This window comes from Anastrepha ludens, chromosome 5 (assembly GCF_028408465.1).
Source record: "Anastrepha ludens isolate Willacy chromosome 5, idAnaLude1.1, whole genome shotgun sequence".
Taxonomy (NCBI): Eukaryota; Metazoa; Arthropoda; class Insecta; order Diptera; family Tephritidae; genus Anastrepha; species Anastrepha ludens.
In genome coordinates this window covers 110,733,947-110,755,607 of record NC_071501.1, presented here as the reverse complement: position 1 = coordinate 110,755,607, position 21,661 = coordinate 110,733,947, and the positions used below count along the sequence as shown (strand labels likewise).

General features: G+C 36.9%; 1 protein-coding gene across 1 annotated transcript in view; it reads left to right on the top strand.

Moving 5' to 3' along the window:
• The window catches only part of LOC128865338 (nitric oxide synthase), a 189,876-nt gene that overhangs the window by 108,889 nt on the left and 59,326 nt on the right, over nt 1-21,661 (top strand). Inside the window, exon 9 of the mRNA XM_054105556.1 lies at nt 4,661-4,870. Coding sequence (XP_053961531.1) covers nt 4,661-4,870 — 210 coding nt within the window. The remainder of the gene's footprint in view (nt 1-4,660; nt 4,871-21,661) is intronic.

The following is a 21,661-nucleotide window of genomic DNA, read 5'->3' as shown; positions in this document are numbered from 1 at the left end:
CAATTGAGAAACGTTTTATTTTGAAAGAAAATTTAGAGAGTTTGTTCGGTGTTGCCACTTGTCATCATCCTTAATCACTTCTAATAGTAGGCCCAAGAAAAATGCTGATTCGATGTGGTTGGCGCAAAAGGACTGCGTTGTAAGGTGGGTGGGTTTGAGCGGGCACGTGAATAGGTGGTTGGTGTCGTGCGGGGCACCGTTACATGCCGGACATGTGTTGTGTATAACAGGGTCAATTCTGGATAAGCAGAAATTTAACCTCGTTGTCTGCGTCTCTGCGTAGGTGTGCCCATTTTTTCGTTGGTTAGGGAACAGACTTCGTTTATTTAGCCGATATCAATGCCAGCCTTGAAATCCAACGTAAAATTTCTCTTCCCAACAAGTGCTACTTTGGACTAAGTAGGCAATTGAGTAGTAAAGCTCTGTCTCGACGAACAAAACTACCACTTTAAGGGCTCTCATCATGCCCGCCCTAACGCATGGCGCCGACGCTTGGAGGATGACAATTACGGATGAGGTGTCTCTTGCAGTTCATGAGAAAAAGATTCTGTGGAAGATTTTGGGACCTTTGTACGTTGGTGATGTCGAATATCGCAGACGATGATACAATGAGCTGTATACGACTTAAACATAGCGCAGCGAATAAAGATCCAGCGGCTTCGTTGGCTGGGTCATCTCGACCGAATGGATATAAACCCTCCGGCTCTGAAAGTATTCGATGCGGTACCAGCTGGTGATAGCACTGAAAAAGGAAGACCTCCTTTGTGTTGGAAAGATCAGTGGAGCAGGGCTTGGTTTCAGTTGATGTGTTCAACCGGCGTCGCTTAGCATGAGAAAGCAACGACTGACGTACTTTGTCAAACTCGGCCAAAATCGCGTTAATTAAGAAGAAGGAGGCCGCCGTAGCCGAATGGGTTGGTGGGTGATTACCATTCGGAATTCACAGAGAGGTCGTTGGTTCGAATCTCGGTGAAAGCAAAATTAATAAAAACATTTTTTTAACAGCGGTCGCCCCTCGGCAGGCAATGGCAAACCTCCGAGTGTATTTCTGCCATGAAAAAGCTCCTCATAAAAATATCTGCCGTTCGGAGTCGGCTTGAAAGTGTTGGTCTCTCCATTTGTGGAACAACATCAAGACGCACACCACAAATAGGAGGAGGAGCTCGGCCAAACACCTAACAGAAGTGTACGCGCCAATTATTTATTTATTTATTTAGAAGAAAAATAAAAATAAGGATATTATATTAACATACTCTATGATCAAAAAGTACCGGGAATGTTTAATTTAAACGAACCGCGTTCATGGGATCTGGTCCATATTTTTTTCTTATGTTGGTAGGACTGTAACACACACATCAGTCATTTTGTAGTGCCATTGGATCATTAGTGTCTGCGCGGCCGGCCGGAAATGTGGGCAAAAAATTCTTGGATTTTGCATGATGGTAACGCGCCATCGCACGAGCCCAAATTGTGCTTATTTGACCAAACACCAAGTAAGTACCATCGTGCAAACACCGTAGTCACCTGATATTATTATTTTTGTTTCCCAAGTTGAAGTTACCACTTCGTGGAAGGTGATTTCAGTCGATAGAGGAGACTAAAAAGAATGTGACGAAGGAGTTGAAGACCTACCAGGGGTACATGGAGGACTGGGGTTTTTGTTTCTTTTTTTTTATCCGAAGGGGGAATCTTACATAGATACCGTCAATATAGACGGCATGCACGATTAATACTGATCGCTAAGGGTGCACCTCATTCGGGACCACGCACAGTCAGTATTACTACTAAACTGGACTTGCGAAACAGTACACCTACGTACTATACCCGAACTCCGACCACTGTAGCTTTAGTTTGCCCTGCGGTACCGCCGCTTAAGCATTGCATCGCAGGGCCAAGCTAGCCGTTATGGCTCTTCATTTATATTTCTCTCTCCGTCTACCCTTCATTACTTCTTTGTTTTCTTTCTTTATTGCGTTCCCATTCCTTTTTCCACAGTTTCTGTAACGAATTTGCGGACCATTCTCTCATCTTGGCTCACACCAACTTCGACTGCAACGTGTGATCTACAATGTTGCCCGGGATTATTTTTTCTTTTATGATTTCTTCAATGCACATTCTTTCAGATGCGTACCTCGGGCAGGAGAAGAAGACATGTTCCGCGTTCTCATTACCGTTGCCGCAGAACGAGCAGTCAGCTGCGTCCTCGTGGCCGATTCTTTGAATATACTCTCTATAGCATCCATGCCCCGTCAGGAACTGTGTGAGGTAGTAATCTGTGTCACCATGTCCTCTCTCAACCCAAGCCTGTACGCTTCTGATAAGTTTATGCACCCATCTCCCTTTTGTCGCTAGGTCCCAGCGATTTTGCCACTCAATTATGCTCCCCCGTCTTTCTTCTTTACGCTCTTCCGCCGTTAATCTTCTGTTTAGGCTTTTGGCTTTGTCGTACACTCTACCCAGTTCAGAGGCCATTATATCTGGTGGCATGATACCCGATATGACACATTCTGCTTCAAACGACACTGCCCTGAAAGCACAGGCAACTCTAAGAGAAATAAGTCTAAAAACTATTTCCGCCTTTTTAACGTATGTTTTCTGTATCAGGGCTTTACCCCATATGGGTGCTGCATACATGAGGGTAGACTGGGTATCTTTAGCCAGGAGCGCTCTTCTACTCTGAGTAAGACCACCGATGTTGGCCATAATTCTTGACAGTGCCGCCGTCACCATGGCTGCCTTTCCGCATGCTTTTTTAATGTGCTCCCTAAAGCTTAGTCGAGCATCGATCATTACACCCAAATATCGTAGTGCCGCCTGTGTTGTGACGTTAAACCCATCAATGTTTAGTGTGGTCGTTTCTAACTTTTTTATACTCGTAATGAACTGCTTCTGTTTTTTGCCCTGCTAGCTGGAGTTTAACCGCCGTTAGCCATTGTTTGACCTTTGTTGTTGCCTCGCTGCCAATAGTCAGAATCTGTTTTGGCGGCTATGTTCAATGCAATGTCGTCTGCGTATCCTATTATTTGCACTTCCCTCGGCATTGGGAGTTGCGGCATCCCATCATATAATACATTCCATAGCATCGGGCCCAGTACAGAATCCTGCGGTACTCCGCCCGTCACTGCATATCTCTTAGGACCTTCATCGTATTGTACAGAAGTACTCTTTCCGACATATAACTGTTTATAACCCGTACTAAGTATGCTGGCGTTTTTTTCCTTCAAGAGCCTTTATAATATGGGGCCTGTATGCCGAGTTGAAGGCGTTCTTGACATCCAGAGTGACAACTGCACAGTATTCTTTATCACCATGCATCCACATGTCACCCTCAATAGCCTTACTTGCAATGTTTGTCACCCTCCTGACGGCGTCGATGGTTGAACGACCTTTTCGGAAACCAAACTGATGTTCGGATAGTTCGGCCGGCACTTCCTCCAGGTGCTGTTCCAGGCGCGTGCAGATTAGCTTCTCCAAGATTTTACCTATAGTATCTATCGTGCAGAGTGGCCGATAAGAACTTGGGTCACCCGTTGGCTTATTTGGTTTCTGAAGCAGGACTAGTTGTTGCTTCTTCCATACTTTCGGAAACATGACTTCATTTATACACTTGGTGAAGTGTTCTGCAAATGGCTTTGCGTTGCGCCTGATAGCGATCTTCAGCGCCTTGTTCGGAATGGCGTCAGGTCCTGGGGCCTTAGCATTGCCGAAACTTTCCGTTGCCAAAATCACCTCTGCTTCACTGATTGTGACACTATTTTCTGCTACGTGGAACTGGGTCTGGCTTGGTTGCATGCCTTGCTTTGGAAAGAGTGTCTGTACAATCTTTTCTAAAAGAATGGGGCAAGTTGGCGCCTGTCCTCTACCTCCTTTGACCTTGGCTATAACGAGTTTGTAACCATCACCCCACGGGTTTTCGTCTACATTCTGGCACAGTTCTTTAAAGCTGGCTGCCTTGCAGCTTTTAATGGCTTTCTTTAATTGTTTCCGCTTCTTTTTATAGTTCTCGCGGAGCCTGTAGTGTTCTGCCAGCCCATAATTCCTTTGGTAAAGGCGCATTGCTTTTTTGCATTCGCTTCTTAGGGTGCTGATCTCCTCGTTCCACCAGTATACAGACTTTCTGGGAGCGCTCTGGACTGGGTTAAACGTTGGCACATGCGTGTTGCTTCAGACGGGTCATATTTTGAAGGAGATAAAATAAATTTGATAACCTGATATTTAACTCTGTTTTGTTTTATTTAAACATTCTCGGTACTTTCGGATCATAGAGTATATGCCATTGCGACATCAAGTTTAGTTTAGAGAAAATGTTTTTTCATTACTCCATACAAATGAAACAACTTTCATACCACTTGCAATGGCGACATTGTCTCTGTCTCTTGCCATTATTTTAATGAAAAACTCTAGCAGCCTTCATCTGCTATTTACTATTGATTTTATTTTACTCGTAGGTAGTCTTTTTATTTATATTTCCCCTTCTCTGGAAACCTCAATCCCATAAAATTTCAATGGATCTCATGGAGATTAGTACCGCTGCTGCTTGCCTTTGTTTTTGTTAGAGATTTCTATTGCTTTATTTGCTTTACTTGCATTTCCATTTTTCTGCTGCTCTGCATTACAATGTTTACACTAATACATATGTAAGTATTTGCATTTTTTCCAGCAATGGCTGTCCAGCTGATTGGATTTGGATTGTGCCGCCTATGTCTGGCTCGATAACGCCTGTCTTCCATCAGGAAATGGCTTTGTATTATTTGAAGCCATCGTTTGAGTACCAAGATCCGGCTTGGCGCACGCACATATGGAAGAAGGGACGCGGCGAAGGCAAGAGCAAGAAACCGAGACGTAAATTTAATTTCAAACAAATTGCAAGGTAAGTGCGCATTTAAGTATACTAAACGTACACTCATCCAAGCAGGCATTCACACGTACATGCATATCTACGTTTATTCAATGTGTGCGTACATACACACATACATACATGCCAAGCTCGTGCTCATAGAACTATAAATGCTAGGAAAAGGCAACAATGAGGCGATATTAACGACTATTGCGACGACAGTGCGTGCGAGTGCTCAGATTTGTGTGTGTATGCATGTATGTGCCTATAACAACAAGCGGTAGTAAAAAACCACCTACTTGTTTGCTATCGGTTGGTAGAGGTAATTGGTTGGTTGTGTTCTTTACATATACGCATACATACGAACATAGTAACGTACGCACGCACACAAGTGAAAGCGTTTATTTTCTCTTTGCTTGAATGGCATATTTGTATGTAGACTTCCAACTGGATTATCCTTTAACTTTATTATGCGTGCGTACGTATTTAATTTACATGCGCATACATACATAAATATATACACACATACATAGTCACATATATGCACTATTTTATGTAACATATTTTCAGCATGCGCGCTTGTATGTGTGCGCATTTGTTGTGGCAATCGAGTAAGACATTTCTTCAGCCAACAAATTTTATTTGTTTTGAATTACTTTTGTTTGCTGTCGGTGCTCGGAGCTCAGTCGAAGCCGAAGCGGAAGTTACTCACTGCTTATTGGATTAAATTGACAATGAAAAATATTGACTGGTTTAAAATGTGTCATTGGGCGACAGTTGACAATCGCATTACCATAAGAGTACCTACGCACATACACATACGCATATACACATACTTATACATATATGTATTTGAGTGAATGCTGATAAAATGCATTTTAAGATTTAAAGCGTAAATTTATGAGCAAATCCGCGAAGTTGTTGAAATGCGAGTGAAGTGAGTTGCTTCACAATCTCGAAAGTGACTTAATTCGTTCTTAAATTTTTTATGATCTGTTTTAATATTTTTGTGTGCGCGTTAGTATATTTCATATTTTTGAAATTGAATTTTTTAAATCAAATCGCTCTTACAAATCATTAGAAAGGTATGAGACCCAAAAAAGGCAACGTTGTTCAGGCCGATCTCGCGCTATGCGATGATAATAAAAATAAGTTGGTGTAATACAAAAATGGCGCGGAATTAATCAACTTATCGGAAGATTTATAACTTTTGCAAATGACGTCGTACGTTAATCGTATTGCACACTTGTGAATTAAACAACTACTACAAGGGGAAGTCTAAAACAAACAAGACTGAGGTAAAAGGGAAACGACAGCAGCTATGTTCTGATAACTTCGAGTTTATTTATTCAAAATAGTCCCCTCTGGCATCGGTACACTATTCTGCGCGATCTAAAAGCTTTTCAAAAGAGTGTTTTAGGTTATTGACCGGAATGTCCTTCAGGATATCGGTACCTTTGGATTGCATTTACAGACGCAAAACGTTCTCTTTCATGGAAAAATGCAATTTTCCGAATAGGTAGAAGTCACAGGGAGCCATATAAGGTGAATACGGTGGTTAAAATACGATTTCTAGTCAAAAAAAAAGAGGTTGTCTATAAAGTCGGTTTACTGACGATAGTTTAACGTGACAACGTCAAAACAAAATTTTAATTTTATTTGTTTGATAGATATTTTGTATGGATATAGAGGAGGAGGTAAATTGAATTGCAATGGAATAGGTCAAGTTACATTTACACAAACGTGAAAAATTACGAAACATTTATCAAATTCATGAAAGATATCTTCAATTTCGATTGTGCATCAGACGTTAATAAGTCAACAACACTAAGAGGCACCATCATCGATTTGCCCTTTTTCAAGGCACTTTACACTCGAAACACTCCCTTTCATTTCCTACTTTTTCTATCATCGTCCTATTCTCAACAGAGAAATGGTTCATTACCATGCACACAGGAAGAAGGCACATGCAAATACAAGTACAGTAGAAGCCCGATAAGTGCAATACCGATAACTGCAATTTCGCGGAAAGTACAATTCGATTTTGAGTCCATAGAAAACTCGAAAAGAGCAATAAAAAATTGCAATTTTCGGGCGCAAAAGAATTCTTGTTCGAAGAAATTTTTTACTTAATACGGCAATGTATTTGCGTTCATCACGCGCGAAGACACAGCTTTATAGCTATGCACAGTTATGGTTCTCGGAATTATTGCGACCAAAAACATTGTTCTCACGCTTTGTGATTTTTGATTTTTACAAATAACTGTAAAATTGTAGCGCTGATATCATAAAATATGGCATCGAATCGTTTGTGACATTCAACACGCGTTAGTTTCAAGCTGGTTCTTGAGAGTAAAACAATCGTTCGGAGTTTGAATCATTTTTTTTGTTGCTTTCATCAAATAAAATCATGGGGAAAGTGAAAGAGAATCTACATTTTCTTACATAGAAAGAAAGAGATGAGATTCTCCAAAAAATTTAAAAAGGCGTTAAACAACGAGATCTTGCATTCGAATACAAAGTTGATTGCGCAACGATTTGCCGAATAAAAAAACAATCCCGTTCATTAAAAGAAAATGCATACAATTCATTTTCACTTGGAAATAAACGGAAAACTTTGCGGTTTAGCAATCATCCAGAGCTCGAGAAGCGTTTGTACCAGTTTTTCATGAATCAGCGGCGACGAAATGCTCCTGTTTCTAGCTTGATATTGAAAGTAAAGCATTAAAAATATTTGATGAAATAGAAAAGGAAGGAGAACAATTCAATGCAAGTGATGGATGGTTTTCGCGATTAAAGAAACGCTTCGGACTGGTGAATCATTATCTTGTGATCCAGAAGCCATTGAGCCATTTAAGGAAAAATTTACGGCGAAAATCGCTGGAAAAGGATATGTAACATCACAAATATATAATGCTGATGAATCGGGGCTCTTTTGGAAAAATTTGCCTAATAAAACCTACGTTTCGAAAGATGAAAAGAGTGCTCCAGGCAACAAAGTTTCAAAAGATCGAATCAGTGTTCTTTTGTGTGCAAATGGTGATGGCAGCCACAAAATAAAACCATTAACGATCGGCAAATCTACAATATGAATCCGCGTTGTTTTAAAAATTTTCGTCTACCGGTGAATTATGCTAGCAACAAGACTGCTTGGATGATGCGGGATATTTTCAAAAAGTGGTTCTTTGATAATTTTGTCTAAAAAGTGAAAAAATTCGCCAAAGAAAATGATGTTCCACCCAAAGCATTACACTTGCTGGATCAAGCCCCATCTCATCCGCCCGAAGAAGAATTAGTTTGTGGTGAGATCGAAGTGATGTATTTTCCGGCCAATTGCACAGCGATTTTACAGCCAATGGATCAAGGTGTTATTAACTTGACAAAAATTCAATACAAAACATTGCTAATGGAAACCATAACTAGTGAAAAAGATTCTTCATTACATGAACTATTGAAGAAAATTGATTTGAAAACCGCCGTGATCATGTTGAGCCAAGCATGGGGGAAATTGCTCCCTGAAACGATCGCTAAATGCTGGAAAAGCGTATTGGGTACAAGCCCAACAGTTGACGCGATTATTGAATCTAATCCAGACGATATGCCATTGGATATCGAAATTGACGACCCCCTTCTTGTTGGAGGATTACAACGGTTAAATGAGATGGTCGAAAACTATGTGGGTGAAGCAGACACAGATGAAATCCGCAATTGGGTTTTGGAATTAGGAATAGATCAAGGTGAGAGTGAAGCCAATGAACCCGAAGATACTACTCAAGAAGAAACAACCGAAAAAGTCCAGCATGAATCGATTTTTGGCTGTGTCAGTACAATTTTGAAATGGGGTGAACAGAACGATGTACTGTCATTCAATCAGATCGCTTGTTTGCATGATATCCGATCAAAAGCACTTGAAAAGTGTTAGGAGAAAACGCAATCGAAAATAACAAAGTTTTTCCAAAAAAAATAATTGAATTTTGGAGCACACACTCATATGTCCTTCCCCATTGATCTCTTTGTATTAATTTCAATAAATATGTGTTCATTTTTCTTGAATATCTACCTTTTGAGCTCATTAATTGCATTGCATAGAGTTAAAATATTTTTCCCTAGGTATTCCTCGATCCACAGGAGAAATTCGCAAAAGTGCAATTTTTCGCTAAGTGCAATCGGGCTTCTACTATATGTGAATTTATATACCTACATATGCGCATATACATACATATATATGCTCACTCAAGTAGGACAGAGCCAGATGTCGAACGTTGCCGAACGCGGGGGCCGATTGTGCTCTTTGTCGTTCGTTCCGCGCTCTCGCTTGCAATTCAAGCACATTAGCTTACATTTGCTTGCGTACGGAATAGATTCGTATATTTGATATGTCCATATGACTTGTATGCATCTTTACATATAGATTTGTTCTTTTTGAAAATTGCGCTAAATTGTATATGTATATGCATGTTTATATACATATATTAGTATACAACATATCTTATAAGGTATGTGGTAAATATTACCATACATTTTTTCCTTCATATATAATAAAAAAACAGAGGTTGTCTGTAAAGTCGGTTTACTGACGATAGTTTAACGTGACAACGTTATTTAGTTAATTTTATTTGTTTGATAGATATTTTGTATGGATATAGAGGAGGAGGCAAATGGAATTGCAATGGAATAGGTCAAGTTACATTTACACATTTATCAAATTCATGAAAGATATCTTCAATTTCGATTGTGCATCAGACGTTAATAAGTCAACAACACTAAGAGGCACCATCAACGATTTGCCTTTTTCAAGACACTTTACACTCGAAACACTCCCTTTCATTTCCTACTTTTTCTATCATCGTCCTATTCTCAACAGAGAAATGGTTCATTACCATGCACACAGGAAGAAGGCATATGCAAATACAAGAATGTGAATTTATATACAAATGCGCATATACATACATATACATACATATACATACATATATATGCTCACTCAAGTAGGACAGAGCCAGATGTCGAACGTTGCCGAACGCGGGGGCCGATTGTGCTCTTTGTCGTTCGTTCCGCGCTCTCGCTTGCAATTCAAGCACATTAGCTTACATTTGCTTGCGTACGGAATAGATTCGTATATTTGATATGTCCATATGACTTGTATGCATCTTTACATATCGCACCCTAAATACAAAAGGGGCACAACTCAAAATTTTCCACACTCGAGCTTGACTTGTTTACAGTAACACAGAAAACAAACTATGTGACATATCACGCTGAAATTTGCCATGTAAGCTTGTAACAATCCTACCAAAAAACAAAAAATTTATTTTTGCCATATGTCATCCGCGGACCGTTTTATTGATAACGTCTCGTTCATATTTGAGCAGAAGTACATTTTGAGTTGTGACCCTTTTGTATTTAGGGTGCGATATAGATTTATTCTTTTTGAAAATTGCGCGAAATTGTATATGTATATGCATGTTTATATACATAAATTAGTATACAACATATCTTATAAGGTATGTGGTAAATATTACCATACATTTTTTCTTTCATATATAATAAAAAAATTAATAATAATAACATTAAAACAACAGGTATTATTAACAAACTTGGTTTTATTTTAAATTCTTCAAGTAAATCAAATTAATAATAATCAATAAGAAGGCATATGCAAATACAAATACGTGAATTTATATATGTACATATGCGCATATACATACATATATACGCTCACTTAAGTAGGAGAGAGCAAGATGTCGAACGTTGCCGTTCGTTTGCTTTGTCGTTCGTTCCGTGCTTTCGCTTGCAGTTCATTCAAGGTAACGGCAATGAGCCAGGTTACGACATATGAGCAAGGTGACGACAAATAAGCAAGGTAACACTAATGAGCAAGGTAACGACACATTTTTTCGTGCGTGCAGCCGGCTAAATCGAATTATAAGATGTTATCACGTCAAAAATCAGTCACAAGAGCCGATCGATGAGATGGTGCATTATCATGCAATAAACGCCAGCTTCCTCCTTCGCGGTATTCAGGGCGACTTCGACGGATGCGATGCAACAAACGCTTCAAAACGTCAAGATAGAAAATTGCATTCACGTTTTGGTCCGTTGGCACGAACTCCTTGAGGAGAATTCCCTTGGAACCTTAAAAACAAATGAGTATCGACTTGATATTTGACTTCTCCAAACGCGTTTTTTGGGTGGTGGCTCGTCTGGGCACTTTGACACTTAGTTTCAGGTTGGTTTTGGAAAAACAACCTTTTATCATCAGATACAAATTAGGAAATACAGATTAGGAAAAATTCTACTCCGATTCCATGAATTTCAACTATGATTTCGGTTAATTTTTGATAAATTTACTAACAATTTCGTTGGGGTTTTCGGTGACTACTGATTTTGGGCGGCCCGTATGTTCATTGTCATTTACGTCCTCACAACCATCTCTGGACCATATAAACTACTCATAAACTCTGGCAAGAGATATACAATCTCGCCATAAACTTTTTTTCATCAATTCAAATGTTTTGGTAAACGTTTTACCGATTTTAAAACAAAATTTAATATTAGCTCTTTGTTCGAAACTCATTTTTGTATCGATGACGCAAACATACTGACTCTTTTGACGCAATAACTTCGCTTCCACTCAACCGAATGCCACCAAGCTTTCACTGGGAGTCAGCAATGGATATAACTTCCAACGCACTTACTTATTAGAAAGATGGCACCATCAAAAATATTTTTATGACGCCAATCTTGTTTATTTTGCACTTCACTTTGTATATACACAAAAGCAAGCAATGGAGGACGAACCGGTCAAAAAAAATAATTGTCCATCACCCAATGTAATTTTTTATGTATTTAGGAAAAAAATATTTAATAATTATATAATAATGATCCGTTCCTTTTGACGGTAACTTTATTAATTGATTCAAATATTGCACAATTCTTACAACTAAGTTAACAAGGAAGAGCTTAAAACTAATGGTGGGAGAGAGTGCAAAATGTTGTTGTTGTTACGTAAGAGGAGATTGGTTTAGATAATGTTAAAGATCAGTTAATAAGGGAGCAAATTAAGAAACGTGAAGAAGAGATGTGAGAATATAAGTACGAGAGGTAAGGAGAGAATGAGTAAAGAAGTGTGTGTTGTTGGTAGTGGGAGCATTGGTATGTGACTATATAATAATAATGGTAATTTTGCGCCACCTTGTAATATACTTTTGGTATTTCTGCGCGGTGTGACTACTTCGAAGGTTATGAAATAAATGCATGAAAAAAGAAAGCAAAAAATTCGTAAATTTTGTAAAGAAATTTTTTTTCGATTTATTTTTAATGGATTTTCAACTTGAAGAATATTCACTACTATTCGGGTATTGAATAGGTCAATAAGAAATTTTTGGTTTTGGTTTTCTGTTTTAAGGCGTAAATTCTCATGCTAGGCAACAAAATTCACTAAATTATCCTATTTAACCCTCAAATGCCTGATTTTTCTATTGAGCACAAAAAATTATTGTAGTAAAATTTTAGGTGAAAATGAACGGATTTGAAGTTCGTTTTTGTTATTAGACTCTTGGCGGGATCGGGCAATTACGCTTAAATTTTTCAAATGAATAACTTTTTTGGAAAGTTTGTTTATGTCGGCTCGAAGTCGTTGAGTAAGTTTGGAAGATTTTAATTGATTTACCCGAAGCAGATGGTGGTACTTTAAGTACGATTTCGTGACTTATTAAAAAAGTTCGACGCACGGATTGAGCTTCAGCAACGTATTAGGGAGAAAGGCCACGAAAAACTTCAAAGCAAAGTTATGAATAACTTTCGGGACTCTGTTGCACCAGACTTCCTTATCAGTTCAAGCTGTGCTTTCTTTGTTGTATTGGGCAAGGGAATAAATTTCCTTCTTTTCTAAGCCAAAGTTACGAATTATTTTAAGAATTAAATAATACATGATATTATGTGAAGTACCTATGCGCCATTGGAAGCTATAACTTTACTCCATCTTTTAGGCAGCATACGGATTCCTCTGACGAAAAATTGGAGTTCTTTTAACTTGATCCATTCAATGAGCCAGTTTGCGATGCTCTCGTAAGAAGTGAACGTAGACATTTATTTCGTTAGATGTAAAAGGATCTTTACGCTTCAAACGAATGCCAACTACTGCGATCGGGACTTCACATATACACCTTCAAATCTGTATATATTTGGGGCGAACATAAAAATATATTAGTATCAGCAGCGACAGCTCATTTACGAGGGCGGAAACTTATTCCCTTACCCAATACAAGTTTCTCTGTTAATTTTCAAATTCACACTCTCCCCCATAAGTTCCCCATCAGGGAACCGTTTACGGTGCCTAGAGAAATGTTTACGATCGCTATACTGTTGCAACCGCCATTCTATTGGCATTTCTTCCACAGCATACGGCAGATATACATCTATAAAAATCTCCGTAGCCATAAACCGATCTATTATACCCGATTCTTTATGCAGAGAAATATCCCCAAACCTAAATATTTCACCCGCCATATTTAATAGTTACGACGCTATACCAAAATCTTAAATTAAATTATTAAATAGTTGTTTGTTTTGCCTTTCTACTCGCCGTCTGAAACTTTTACACTATATATGCATTCATCAGGCTACAACACAGTTTTTCATTTCTGAACTCGCCAATTAAGATGGGATTTAGCAAACTCAAATTTTGATTTCTTTTTTGGGCGAAATAAATGGCTTCCTCACTGGTCGTCAATTGAACAGTTCGACCCCCACTGCTCGTCTTTTAAAGGCTAGGTTTTTGTGGCAGTCCGTTTAGAATAGCCAACTCACTTAGGCACCTAGATCCATTGTAGTGCCACTGTGGACTACGCTAACCTAAGTATTTATTCATCATAGAACCATATGGAACTCTTATGAAGCGTAAGACAGGTTTAATCCCAACACCGGATAGTTTCGTAAGAGAGCCGAAAGAGTGTTTCCTAACAACGTTGCTCTATTCCAAGCTAAAGCTGGACAAATACAAAGGCAATGTTCTACTGTTTCTTCCTCTTCCTCGTCCCTACAACTTGTGCAGTATTTATGAAAAAATACACCCAGCCTAGGAGAGTGTAGAAGAGATGTTCTCTATTGAAAAGTTAAGCAAATCTATTAACCTTTTTTTATCTATTTGCTGAGTTTGGCTATCTAGATCCGCCATTTTCGGTGAAAAGCAGGAGCATCTCGTGTAGGCATGGGATATTACCACAATGGTCGGTCTTTAGGCTTTAGGCAGTTACTGCCACACACCTATATGTGCCCTGCCTCTACCATTAGAAACAAAACACACTTCACCCCAATTCTCAGTGTTAAACCCAAATTTCATAACATTGCAGACTAAGTTCCTTTCAATATATTTAAATATTTTTTGGCGTTCAGTGTCGTCAATTAAGTCTTCTACTCCTTTACTTGAAATGCACTATCTGCTGCAGTCTGGTTGTAACACAGGTATTTTCTTCTCTCCACGACATTTTGCCCTGTTTTAAAATATTATTTTGTACCCTTAATTTCCAATGGTCCTAGCGCAAGCTGGAAAATTTAATTCTCTTTTTACTTGATTAGAAAAAAATATATTGTAGCATCGCTTTAAATTCTTTTTTTAACTAGGCAAAGCTATGAAAAACAGTTTTTTGATACGTTTTTTACTTTAAAGTTCATACGATAACAACATCAATTCTACGTCATTTAAATTTTATTTCATTAAAATCCATTCAGTAGAACCGGCTATATCTGTGTCCATGGTTCATGTCGATACCGTTTTTTGAAGGCTGACAACTTTTTGAACGAACATTGTATGGTCAAAATTTTTTTTTTTTATTTTTTAATAATGGATCAGAAAATAAAATATTGCAGTATCCTTCAAAAGATAACACGGCGTTCTTGACTGTCTACTCGCTCTTCAACATTTTATTACTGATGCACTTTCAAACACGTTACTATTTGATCCACCGATTTCGAAAAGGCTTTCGACCGTATCGGAGCTCTGTCATTTTAGAGCAATTATCCACCTGGTGTATAGGACCAAATTTCAAGTCAAAGTTAATGGCGAATTTTCTTACCCCTTTTTCCTTGAAAAATGGGATTCCACAAGACTCACCACTATCGGTTGTACTCTTTTCAATAGCCTTTGACAAAATAGCAAGCAAATTCAAATCAATTAACTTCCGTATTTATGCTGATGATGCTATTTTTTATACTAAGTCTGAAGATTATTCAACAGTGGAAAGGTATTTCATCAACTTGATATATGATTTCAATGCTTGGGGGCAATACTCAGGGACTACACTGACCTATAGCAAATGCAAGGTACTACATATATGCCGAAAGCATAATTGTCAACGTATAAGCCTTAGCGTAAACAATTGGCCAATTTTAAAATACTTGGTGAAATTTTTGATGATAAGCACACTTTTAAACTCCACTGTTTAACACTAAGAACCATCCTTTTCACCAGGCTGAACATTATTAAATATTTGCCACCAAAGAACCTTCGTATACATCAAAACAGACTTATCATTATTACTCGTTCCCTCGTATTATCTAAAATCGATTTCTGTCTACCCGTTTACGGCTGGTGTGCCAAGCAGCATCTAAACCTACTCAATGCTCCTTGTCATTCAGCGGTCAGGCGTAGTCTTAACGCCTTCCCAACGTCTCCTATCAAGTGTGTTTTAGCTGAAGCTAGTTTTCCATCTATCACTAAATAAAATTAATACAAATGCAGTAGTTTTTATACCACGTTTTGTGGAAATAATTCATTCGCAGTCCTTAAAGGGTTGGGTAACGATTTTCACAGATGGTTCACGTACATAATATAGTACAACTTTTGCTGTGGTAGAGACTGACGGAAGCCTAATATCCAATAGTTGGTTGACTTCGAATAGCCCAATTTTTTCTGCCGAGGCATTGGCTATCCTTCAAGCGTCAGAGTATGCAACAAATAATAAGGGAAAATTCTTAATATGTACAGACAGCTTGTCTGCCTGTCTAGCGATAACAAATATCTTTAATAATAATCAGATCGTTTGTCGTATCAGGGATAAATTAAGGGGTTACATTGGTTTCGTTGGTTCAAAAAATCGATAAATTTTTTTTTTGCTTATTAATTTCTACAACTTCTCAGAAATATTATCCAAAATTTTCAAGTCGACTCGAATAATAAATTCGGAGATACAGCCTTTAAAATGTGTGCGCTCCAAGCCACTTTTATTGTTACTCAAAACTTTAAACGCATTTTTCTCGGAACCGTGTTTTCAAAGTCGGTTGTTAAATGTTCTCGAAAACTACTCAACCGATTTTGATGAAATTTTACACAGGTGTTCGAAATACAATTTACTCGTGCTTGAATGAAGGATTTTGTTTTTCTTCAATTACAACTATTTAAAAAAAAAAAAATTTCAAGCAAATTTGACCGAAATTTTAATTTTCTTGCAAAAATGTCTGCCAAAATTCCAATTTTTACTTTTTTTTTCTCTCCTTCGTTCAAGCACGAGTTTATGCTCTTAACTAAAGCACTTATTTTTGTTTTTTCATTTTTAATGAGCCTGTCAGGAGTTATGCTGACAACGCGGACGCACCTTTTTTTCGAGGGGTCACCGAAAATGACGTTACAATGGAGGAGTTTTAATTTTTTTGTTGAAAATTTCAGAAATTATTCTTTATAAGACAGAAAAAAGTTTGAATTAAATAAATAATTTTTTACATAGAAAAAAAAAATATTGAAAATAGGCTTTTTTTTACTCGACGAAACCCATATAACCCCTTAATAAAATATCCTAACAAAATAAAGACTCTATGGATATCTAGCTACATAGGCATCCCTGCTGATGCAGCATCCATACATATTCCAAGCCCTCCATCACTTTCGAGACATTCTCTTTGAAAGACATCCTTAAACTATCAACTTCCATTCATCCCACTTGAAAAAGGTTAATTGGTCTCAATTTAATCATCTATACATCCTTATAAATCTTGATTGTAAAGAGTCCCTATTCCCAACATCCCTTTCCAAGCACCAGATCACAACTTCCATACGTCTGAGACTCGGTCATACTAAACTAACACACGAACATCTTCGCCTCGGCACTCCTTCCCGTACTTGTAAGTTTTCTGGAGTGCATCTCTCAATCGAACACATCCTCCGTCCAACACTAACCACCGGAACTATGGTACCATCTATTCTGTTAAATAATGTTACTTTTGACAATGTGATTAAAATATATAATTATATGAAATGTATTAATATATCAGACCATATTTAAATTATGCACTCAAGGCCCTAGTAGGCAGTGTGCTAATTAAGTTACGGTTATATATCTGCTATAAATAATAATAATAATAAAATACTGAAAACAAAAAATAAGAAATCTGTTTTGTTTTCCTTTTTACACCCAAAAAGTTTTGTAGAAACACCAAAAACACCATTTCAAATAAGGCGAGGACCTTAATACTAAATAAATAAGAAAAACATGGCACAAAATTATGTAGTATTTTAAGTGGTTTTTATTAGATTATTTGGAATTTTCAGAAATTCTGTATGCGGGGTGCTTTAGTTTTGGTCAATACTGTACATGCGTACGATAAGTTAATCAAAAATGGCTTCACTGTCTTAATTATTATATATTGCATTGTTATTGCCCGTAATCCTTTCAACCCGCAAAAACAGTTAGTGGCGAATGTAAATGTCACTTATACATTATTAATCTGCACGCACGCAATGCGGCAACACATTCACAAAGGTGTCAATTTTGTAATTGGATTGCAACTCATTGCTGGGCAAAAGGGGATGGCATGAATGTAATTTCATAGTCTTAAATTACGATAAATGCTGGGGCTGCCTCAAAATGTGCAGCAACGGAGTGAGATGTGAGATGTGTAATTAAATAATCATTTCCGGTAACAGAACATCAAAATGATAGCAAAAATATTAATAAAGTGCAGCCAGAAGAGTAAAAGTGCGAACACAAAACGATCAACAACAACAGTAAAATACACGAAAGTCGGTGGGTGAATGCTGGCTTGATGCAAACGATGAGTGAAATGTAGAGCACAGGTGGAGATGCAATTTTGGGTTGATATAGGTTTCATCACCCACATGCACACACGCACACACACACTCGCGAGCATGCACATTCATTAAAAGCAATTAAGTGTAATTGTTGAGCTTGAACGTTTAAGGGTACGAGCGCGCGCTCGCGCTCGCGTTATTTCTATAATGAAATCAGAGTGAAAATGTGAAAAATTAAATTCATCAACATTAATGACAGCAACAGAAGGCAAAATTGAAATACACTAGCACGACTACATAGACACATAAATGCATTATAATGTGAGAGGGATGTGGTATGCGGAAATAATAATCAGCAACAACAGCAAATTCAGTTTAAGAGTAGGTGTAGGAGCGCGGGAAGCCATATGTATGTGCGTGTGAGTATATGAGGAAAGGCAGCAGCAACAGCAGGGAGAGCAATGAAAAATCTGCGCCTTTTTAAACAAGAGTGAAAATGAGGGCAACAAACAGTGTGGATAAGAATCAGCAACAAACTGACGTTGTTGGTAAATTCAGCGGGATACGCAAACAGAAAAGCTTTTGGCGCCAAATGCGGGCGTGCCAGCGAAATGCATGGGAGTTTGTGAGACAGAGCCATATATGTATGTTGGTGCAAAAATATAAAAAAATGTTAATGTAAAGAATGGGCATTTCTGCAAAATTTAAAAATATGAAAAGTGCTTCAAATTTCGATATGGCAGTAAGTGCAGAAAATGTTTAAAAATTATTTCTCTATTTTATTTTCAAATATAATTATTCACATATTGTCGGCGCCAATAGATAGTGTATACCACATATTAATGGATTTTGACTATTTATTTAAGTGTTTTGCCATTTCAATTATTTTTTTATAAAAATATGATTCATGCTACAATAAGAACCATATAAAGCAAAATTTCGAACTATTTATAAAATTTGTAAAAATTCGGCAAATTTCCATAAAAAAAATTTAAAACTTTTTACTTAGAATAATTTCAGGTATGCAGTTTTATAGATCATTGAGTGTTGACATAATAAAGAGCAAATTTCAAGTGAATCAAAAAAAAATTGTGGTACGAGTTAAATAGAGAAAATACACAAGATCGCACCCGAGTAAAAATTTCAAAAATCAGTCTGAAACTTGCACTTTACTATGACAAAATTTAATAGGTTATAAAATTGCATATTTGAAATTTTTTTTTTAAATTCTGAGTAGAAAGTTCGAAATTCGATGGAAATTTTCCGAGTTCTTGCAAATTTTGTATAAAGTTTGAAACTAGCACGTCTCAATTTTGTTCTTAGAGTGGTTCGAAGTTCTTAAAATTTACTCAGAGAAATTTGATCTATGGTATAATATCATTAGGATAATTTTCGTGGAAAATATTCATGGTTTTGGTTCAATTTGAGTTTCTTTGGAAATCCAGGAAAATCCATTTTAATCGGATATTTGAAGGCTTAAATGCCTTATGCAAATATTCATCAGAAATTTTCATATAATTTTACCGAAGCTATCGAAGCCGTCAACTAGTTATTTGCAAATTTTAGTTCATACACGTATTCATAGTGATATTCAGCGTTCTTACTCATATTCATATTCATATTCATACTCATATTCATATTCATATTCATATTCATATTCATATTCATATTCATATTCATATTCATATTCATATTCATATTCATATTCATATTCATATTCATATTCATATTCATACGAGTATTCATATTCATATTCATACGAGTATTCATATTCATATTCGCCCTCATTTCCATATTAATATTCATATTCATATTCGTTCATCCAATATTTACGATTTTATATTAATGTTTTTACGAATGTGTACCTTCGTAGAAAAATATAGTTTTTTACACAATTAATTTTTACATACTAATTGTTTAGGTCCACTAAATTGGGACTTGTTACTTTTCAAAATAATCCCTCTCATCTATTGATTTCCTCCGAATTTTACTTTCTCTGACGCTTTAAGTACCTAGTTGTAAAAAGAAGTGTTTTCTCAAAAGAATTGCTTAAAACACTATTTGCCTATCTTCCATTTTCCATTCCACCATTCCCAGTTTTATTGTTGCTCAGCTGTCGATTGATGGTGCATCGCAAAAGTTAAATTTTGAACTAAAGCGTCGAATAGCGTCGTTCAGTGGTTGTTTCCCTTGTGATTTTCTCTGTTTTTTTTCTTCTTTTTAACGAACTGAACTTACTCTTTCTCAACTTACACAAACACACATTTTTTACTAAAAATTCCACCAACTTGCCTGCATATGAGTGAGTATATGGAGGCGAAATTAACACAGGATATGTACTCACTCATACATACACACGCGCTTCGGTAGTTTACTTGCTGTAAAGTAAAGTGAAAGTTTAAAACTTTTGCCAGCCATTGCTCTAGGGCCGATTTGCTTAAAATGGATTTGTTGCTGGAAGTCGTTATTGCCTATAAGTGGCTGATTGCCTGACTTTTGTTTGCTTGCTTCATTGGCCCAGCTACTGCTGCATGTTGTTATTGATTTTGCAGTTATTTCGGATTTCGCAAAACAACTATAGAAGACATTTATAGATACGAGCTACCAGCACAGAAAAAGTATACGCGTTTGTATATGCATACATGCATACTTTTGTAGTGCAGAGAAGTTTGTGTTGCGGATCTGACGACCGTTAGTTTTCAGCTACTCATAGTTTGGGCAGATACATATGTAGTTTAAGTTGTTAACAAATTAAGCTCGAAGCAAAAGTAATATTGCATTGCTATGCTTGAACTTTCGCATCACCCGCTTAATAAAATGTAGCTTGAAGCAAATGTTGCAAACTCGTAACTATTCAAATGGAAATATTTTGAAAACAATGCAGACACCATAACAATTATAGAAAGAACTTCAAAGAAAAAAGATGTGGAAATTTGTAATATTTGTTGCAGTAATATCCATTGAAGGCTTGCCAGAAATGGTTGTTATGCTATGCCATGTTATTTTCTGTTATGTTGTGTTATGTATTAGCGTGCTTTGTTATGCTTTGTTGTTTTAGATTAGTTATGTTACGTTATTTTCTATAATGTTGTGTTGTGTCTCATTATACTTTGTTGTTTTACGTTAGTTATGTTGTGTTAATTTATGCTGTATTATGTTATGCTATACTATGTTTATAATGTTCTTCTTCTTTTTTATTCGCGCGAAAACTGCTTAACTGATTTTGGTTACTTTCTGTTATTTTCTGTTATGTTGTGTTATGTCTTATTATGCTCTGTTATGTTTTGTAGTTCCATGTTATGTAATGTCGTGTTATGTCTTATTGTGCTTTGTTATGTTTTGTTGTTATATGTTATTAATGTTATGTTATGCCTCGTTATGTTGAGTTGTGCTGTAATACCTATGTTATATTATATTCTTCTTCTTATCGATTGACGCAATAACCGCTCAGGTGATTTTGGTCCAGTTGAACAAAGCGCACTTGTTGTCAATTGTTGTTTTGTTAAGTTGATAAAAGAATCAATCAGTCATCGATCACAGGCGTTGAATGGCAGTTGTTCATATGTATATGTAAAAGTTCAGGTCGTGTTAATAATAATAATACTATTTTTGCTTCGGAATCAGCACTTAAAGAAGCTCAATGAATTGTATGCAATTAGAGAGATTTTTTTAAATAGGTACTAACATTCTTGTTAATAATAAATAGAAGATAAAATTTAAGGCTACCATCAGCCCTAATAAGTTTAGCATCTCACAACATGAGCACTGTAAAGGGAAATCTACTGAAACAGCACTTAACT